The sequence below is a fragment of the Calypte anna genome, chromosome 26 (genome assembly GCF_003957555.1).
Source record: "Calypte anna isolate BGI_N300 chromosome 26, bCalAnn1_v1.p, whole genome shotgun sequence".
NCBI classification, from domain to species: domain Eukaryota; kingdom Metazoa; phylum Chordata; class Aves; order Apodiformes; family Trochilidae; genus Calypte; species Calypte anna.
In genome coordinates this window covers 3,865,191-3,872,158 of record NC_044271.1, presented here as the reverse complement: position 1 = coordinate 3,872,158, position 6,968 = coordinate 3,865,191, and the positions used below count along the sequence as shown (strand labels likewise).

The 6,968-nt window shown below is 46.4% G+C and overlaps 1 protein-coding gene across 1 annotated transcript in view; it reads right to left on the bottom strand.

Moving 5' to 3' along the window:
- Positions 1-1,948: 1,948 nt before the first annotated feature.
- Positions 1,949-6,968, bottom strand: part of PKP1 (plakophilin 1) — a 39,669-nt gene continuing 34,649 nt past the window's right edge. The window contains exons 12-14 of the mRNA XM_008499394.2: positions 4,058-4,142; positions 2,956-3,056; positions 1,949-2,000 (exon numbers count right to left, since the gene is read on the bottom strand). Coding sequence (XP_008497616.1) covers positions 2,985-3,056; positions 4,058-4,142 — 157 coding nt within the window. The 3' untranslated portion in view covers positions 1,949-2,000; positions 2,956-2,984. The remainder of the gene's footprint in view (positions 2,001-2,955; positions 3,057-4,057; positions 4,143-6,968) is intronic.

The following is a 6,968-nucleotide window of genomic DNA, read 5'->3' as shown; positions in this document are numbered from 1 at the left end:
TTAGCTCCCAGGACTTCTGTTGAACATGTAATTACAGGAACAAATCTGAATGTAAAACTGCACACAAGACATTTTCACACCAAAACTGCAACAATCCTGCAACCAGTTTGGAAATCCACACTCTTTGGGTCCTGCTGGGAACACTTTGAACCCTACATCTGAGAGTATAGATCCAGCCCAGGAACAGCTGGCAGCTATGGCAAGGGCATGCCCAGGGGCTGGGGCTCCTTTGCTGCTCTTTAAATGCTCCTGAAACTGTCCTACCGGATTCTCCTGGTTCTGGCTCTCCACTTCAAAGCTGCTTTGCTATTTTTTCCCTCTCTCTTTTGGCTGGGAGCTCTGCACAGAAAGCTCTCGACTGAACGTGGGTGAAGGCAAGCAAATAGTTGCTGCTCATTAAAGTGCACAAGATTAAGCCACCCTTTGTAGTCCCAGAGCAAACCCAGCTGGAGAATGATCCCGGGACTCCTGCTCCCTACATGGGGCAGGAATTGAGCTCCCAGCTCTCAGCTGTGTCAGAGCAAACCTGAACTTCATGGACGGCTCTTTAGAGGGCACAAACCAATCCACTTCTGGGAAGTGATGGGGACAAGCTGATTGCCATCAACTGTGGAGTCTGACACCTGGAAAAAATCAGGTTGCTCTTCCCTTTCCAGACTCGTAATTCCCAAGCACCTCCCACACCCCTGGGATTTGTAAAAAAAAGGATCTTGTGCCCCTGTGCTTTTGAAGAAGCAATAACCATGTGTGTGGGACACTCAGAAAAAGCATCCTCAGCTGGTCCTTTCCCTCCAGACCTGAGCTATGGCCCCTCCGGAGATGGGCAGAAGATATTTTGCTTCTGGAGGGAGTAAGATCAGCCTCTCCTGTCACACGGGTCCTGTGGGTTGCCCCAAAATGAGCTCAGCAGTCCCCTCCTTAGCATCACCAGGTGATCACGGAATTAAAGACACCGAGAAACAGAATTTCCAAACCTGACTTCACACAAGTGTTTGCATTCCTTTGCTTATTAATACTATTTCTTTACATGATCAATAAAAACAAAATGTGATTAAAAAGGCCACATCCCTCACTTTTTTTTCCAGTCCTGTGTGGCAGGCAGTGATCCCCGGAATTAAAAAAAACCCCAAATACTTTGCCTGTCTCCAGCTCAGCTTCTCAAATGCCACATTTGTCCAGGTACAGTCATGAGATTGAGTTGTTCTGGCGCTCAAAGTGATTTGGGTCCCGGGAATGTTCGTGTTCTGCAGATTTGTTGGAGTTGTCCCCTCAGATGCAGCTTCAGGGGAGGGATGCTGGGACCCGGGAGAGTTTGCAGACATCAATTTGCTTCTTGAGATAAAGAGTTCATGTGACAGGAAGGAAAATACTAACAACTATAAGAGCTCATTGGAGAAAAAAAAATCATATGCAGAAAAGAAGTCTGTGTTCAGAAGTGTTAGGAAGTACCAGACTTTGTAAAGAAAAATATTGTTGTGTGTATCTGTTCTAATAGCCATATACAATGGGGGAACTCAACCAAAAAGTGGTGATTTTTATATTTCTGGGTAAAAATAGGTTATGGCATGATTTTAGTGTGGCAATATTTGGTGTGTGGATCGGGTGGAACTGGACAAAACCCTGCAGGGGGCTTGAACTGCACAACTCCCCCCAAGTCTCAGTGGGAGATGAGGGACTAAGCCTGTGGAAAGGCCCAACTCACCAGGTGTGCACATGGATGTTGCCTGCAGGCACACATACACAGCAACACGTACACAGGTACACAGAGACACACTCTTTGCACAAAAAAAAAAATATTATTAACATAAAGAAAGCATAACCTCGATAAAAGTCCCTTCTCCCCCCTAAAAAGAAGAAAATGCTTAAAAATATCAGTATCATCCACATGAAATCCATATGTTTAGTTTGCTTTACAGTTAAATTGAAAAACACTCTACATCTTTAACACCCTACATAACTGGGAAAGGGTTGTCTTCCTGGACATGAACCAATTCCAAATTCTGAAATGGAGAAAAACAAAGACAAACCAAAACCCCAGATAATTAAACCAGTCAAGAAATCTTTTCAATTACATTCAAACCCAAATTTTAATCTATTTGTTCAGCCCATACCCAGTTTCTGTGCTGCCCATAGCTTTTCCCCCAGGCTTCTACTCTCCTCCAAGTCTCACCAGACCAAGAAGTGAAATATTGTGCCTGGCCAGAAAAACCAAATGGGCTTTTGCACCATTTTCTCTTACATCAAGACTGTGCTTAGTTTGAGAGACAAAAGCACCTTGGGGAAGGGAGCAAATTATTTATTCTGGATAACCTCAGTCCCCATCATAGGGACATCAGGTTTCAGCTTTTCCCTTCAGTGGGAATTATCAATCAAAAGTGCCTCAGAGATTTAATTCTCATTTCACACTGAATAAAAAAAAATCATAATGATGCTATGAAAATTCTGCCCATGATTTCTCAAACTTGATTTTTCTTTTGAGATTTTTTCAGATGTCAGTGTGTCGTTCCAGATTCTACATGATGCTTACAGGTAGATTATTAAGTGCTCCAAAGACCCCTAAGGGTGATGGTCAATGTCATGGCATGTGCTGGAATATTCCTGTTGGGATAACACTGTTCAAAATTCAGGAAGGAGAGATTCCCTGAAAGGTCCCATGGGAGAGGATTTGGGAAAAGGCAATTATCAGTTATTGCTTGGCAAAGGAATTAGGAAAGGCACATGAGGTGTGGGCAACTTGAGCAGCTTTGTATGGCCCATGTCCTTGTGCTGTGAGCAACTTCTGCACTGACCCACAGGACTTGGACTTTTCATCCAAACACACACATTGCAGGTTGGGCTGATAAGATTTTGGATGAAAATCTCACAAACTTTAGGGTTCAGCCCTCCTGGGGCCCTGCATGACTCAGTTGTCCCCAAGCCCACCCCTCACCTCCTGCACCAGGGCCCCCTTCTCACCTGCAGCCTGAATGTGCCAGGTGAGGCTCCTAAAATCTGGAAGAGAGGGTCCTGAAGGTCGTCCCAGCTAAAGATCCCATCATGTTCTTGTCAAACCCTTGCTGAAAAAGCAGAAGGACATGAAGTGTAAGTGAGTGCAACTGAGAACCATCTCCTGCTGTGGAAGAGAGACTCCCACCCCACTTCAGCAGTGGTCATCCACTTCACATCTGCTTCCTTCTCCTCTCTGGGTGCCTTTGGTCTGTGAACTCCCACCCTCATTGATGGTTTTCATCTTCCTTGTATTGCTTTCCATCCACCAAGAGCTGGGCTTCTGCAGCTTTGCCAGGGAAAACCTTTACCTACTCCTTCACTGAACCTTATTTTGTCCTGGAAAAGCAGCAGAGGTGCATGCATGATGCATCCATCCCTGCAGACTTCCAGCCTTCTCATCTGATGTCTGCCCATGCAAGGAACATCTGTGTGAACACAGGGGTGACTCAGTGACATCAAAAGGAGCTGGCAGAGGCTCCCAGCAGAGCCTTGTGCAAAGCTGCCCAAGCTCCTCTGGAGAAAGTCCCTAACTGTTCACCTGAGGATGATATTGAGGTACTCTCTCCCTTCCTGCCCCCAGGGTTCTCCTCCCTGTGGATGTTATTCCTTCTCTTTAATTTGCCCTCTGCTCTCTGCAGGTGCTGCTGCTGGGGAGTTGGGAAAACCCAGCTGGTTCAAAGGCAGCCATGGATGGGAGCTGCCCCAGCTGCCTCTGCACCCAACAGTTTCTGTTGAAGGGAGCAAAACAAATCCCAAATGCTGCTTCTCTTGGTTTGAAAGATTACCCTGAGCGTAGGGGTGAAATAACCACAAAACAAGGTTATGGACACAGGAGAAAACAGGGGGGGAAGAGAGGAGGAGCCTTGCCAGGGATCTGTTGGGACATGCTGATCCTACACGATGGGATACAACAGAGGGGACCTCCCAGGCTGGCATGAAACCAGGTTCTGTGCCCTTCCCAGCCCAGGGCAGCACCAGAGAGCACCACGGAGGAGCCCACCTAAGCCAGCATCACCCTAGGGTGCAAACTGGTTGGCACAGAGACCCCCCCACATTTAGTAACCCTTACCTGCTTGAGCACACTCTGGAGCTCCCTGTTGGACCACAGATCTGTCAGGAGCAGGCGAGCAGCTTCAGCTGCTTTTGGACAGGAGCTGGGAAGATGAAAGAGACCCCAGTGAATTACAGCAACCCACAGGCTTCACCCACAGCCTTGAAACCATCCCACTCCAGTGGGAGCCTGGCCAGATCCAGCAGAGGATGCTCAGGAAAACCGTCCTGGCCCTCCCTGTGGCACCTGACAACAACCTCCAGGGCTGGAGCAGGACAAGTGAAGAAGAGGGGATGGCTCTGAGCAGAAAAATGGGCATTAAGCTGAGGTGAAGGAGAGTTCCTGGAGTGTGAACTTGGGTAGATGGAAAGAGCAGGGAAATGGTGTCAGCCCTTCCCTGGTGTCTGCAGGGACAGTGTGGGAGGTCACTCAGGAGGGCTCTCAGGTGAGGAGAGGAGATGGGAGCGTTCATTACAACAACATCTGCAACCAGAAGTCCTGACTCAGCACAACTTCACAGCTCACGTAACAGCTCCGAAACTGTGAGTCATAGCAGAACCTTTCAGAATTTTGGAACATTTCATACAACAACCTAGATATAAACCTCTGTGCTGCTTCTTATCTCTGCCTCTGACCTGTTGGTCCTCATCCTGCCCGTGCACTCCAGTGCTGAGCTCAGTGAGACAGAGACAAAAAGCCAAAGTGAGGGAGAGGTACAAGACCAGACTCAGGACCCTCCCTGTATGACACAGCCTCATAAAGCATAAAGCTCCCCCAAATATTCCATGTGTTTGAGAAATGAGACTGACAGTGGTCATCAGGAACAACCCGGGGCCTGGAAGGACCACACTGTGTGGTAAGGCAGGAATGTGACATTATTCTGTACCTGGGGCAGGGCAATCCCAAGCACAGACAGAGGATTAGGGAAGAATGGACTGTAAGCAGTCCTGAGGAGAAGGATGTGGGGGTGTTGGTTGGTGAGAAGCTCAACATCAGCAAAGTCTGCTGCCAGCCCAGAAACCACCCATGTCTTAAACTGCATCTAAAGAAGCAGCATGACCAGCAGGGTGAGGGAGGGAATGATCCATCCATGGAGCTGCTGGAGTCCAGAGGAGGCCATGGAGATGCTGGGAGGGCTGGAGCAGCTCTGGAGCCAAGGCTGAGAGTTGGGGGTGTTCAGCCTGGAGAAGGCTGCAGAGAGATCTTAAAGAACCTTCCAGTGCCTGAAGGGGCTCCAGAAAAGCTGGGGAGGGACTTGGGACAAGGGCCTGGAGGGATGGGGTGAGAAGGAATGGTTTCAAACTGCAAGAAGGGAGATTGAGATGAAATCTTAAGAAGAAATTCTTTAGGATTGTGAGACAAACTGCAAATCTCATTTGCTGATGTTACTGTGGGAACTGGTGATTTCAATGTGCCACAGGATACCAAAAGAGATTTTGAAGAGAAACTTTTGGTGTGGGATTATTGAGAAAAAATGTATTTTTATCAATGAAATAATGTTGCTTGAAAATGAGTAGAGGAGTATTTTTCAGACAGTTGGAGATGAAAGTTGGAAAGGACATCAGACTTCTCAATAAATCAGTAACATTAGCTTGATTTTCAGAAACAGCAACAGAAAGAGAAAAAGGGTAATATTCAATCTTTTGTCACCTTGGATTAAAAATTACAAAGAGTGAACAAACACCATCCTCACTGTGAAGCTTGTGCCATAGGTGAGGATGTATGCAGGAGATAGAACCAATTGTTTAACTGGGATGTCCCAGGAAGGTGAAGAATCCACTGCTCTCAGACAAACTGAGGTGTTGGATCCAGAGGGTGAGGCTCTTTCTGATGTAGGACTGGACAAATCCCACCCTACAATTTCTTATCCTTCTTCCAGACTCCACAGGGAAGGGAGAAAAGTTTGGCAGCTTGTGAGCTAGCAGGTGTCTGGGTCACTAGAGAGGAGATGTCCCTCACATCTTTCATGGGAACAGTCTGAAGTGATTCACCTTGAATAAGTGAAATTAGTCCTGGGTGTAAAATGTCATTTCTGCATAAGAATTAAGCAGCATAAAAGTCTTTGGGAATGGAAATTAATAAAGGAGGGAAAGAAAAAAAATGAAGTTTTGGAGATTTTAAGAACTGGGGAGCTTCTCAGAAGGACTTCATGATAAGGACAGGAGGAACATACCCAAGATATCTCAAGAGTTTGGTAACTCCTGGCAGTTTCGTGAGTCACTGCACACAAAGCTCATCACACAGCACAAAGCCAATTAAGGTACACACAGTCCCAGTTATGAAACCCTTGGCTGACGTAGTAAATTATCTGACAATGGGTTGGAGGGATCCAAAGCAGGACTTAAGGCAGAAGGTAATGCCATTCCAAACAACAAAGACTCAGAAGAGGGCTGGGTTTCATGGTAATTGGGCTTTTTTGCAGAGTGGAAGCAGCAAACTGACTGAGGTTGGTTGGCTGAGGTTCAAACTAAACAAGGAGGCCACTTCTAATGAGTGACAATCTCTCTGCTGCCATGAAACAAGTGGCAGATTGTAAGTGGTTTATCAAAGGGTGTTGGAGAAGGCATGTGAATGTCTTGTCACAACAGAAGACAATATGTAATGTGTTTGTTTAAAACAAAAAGAGATGGCAGAAGAGATGAAAGTTGAGGAAAGAGAATACATGGTCAAAAAATATATTTTTTAAAAAATAATAAGAAATAATAAGAAATATATAAATACGTTTCATTGAAGCTGCCTCTTTGCCACTTGAGGTGGATGTTCCAGCAGCAAGATAACAAAGCTGAACATTAAAGTTGAGCACAATTCCAGTGTATCAGAGGTGACTGAATCTCAGACCTGACCCTTAGGATAAGGAGCTGGGAGCAGGAGGCCCTGATGCAAGGGAGTCAGGTTGTGGACTGGCATCCCCTGGTTTGAAGGCTGGAGT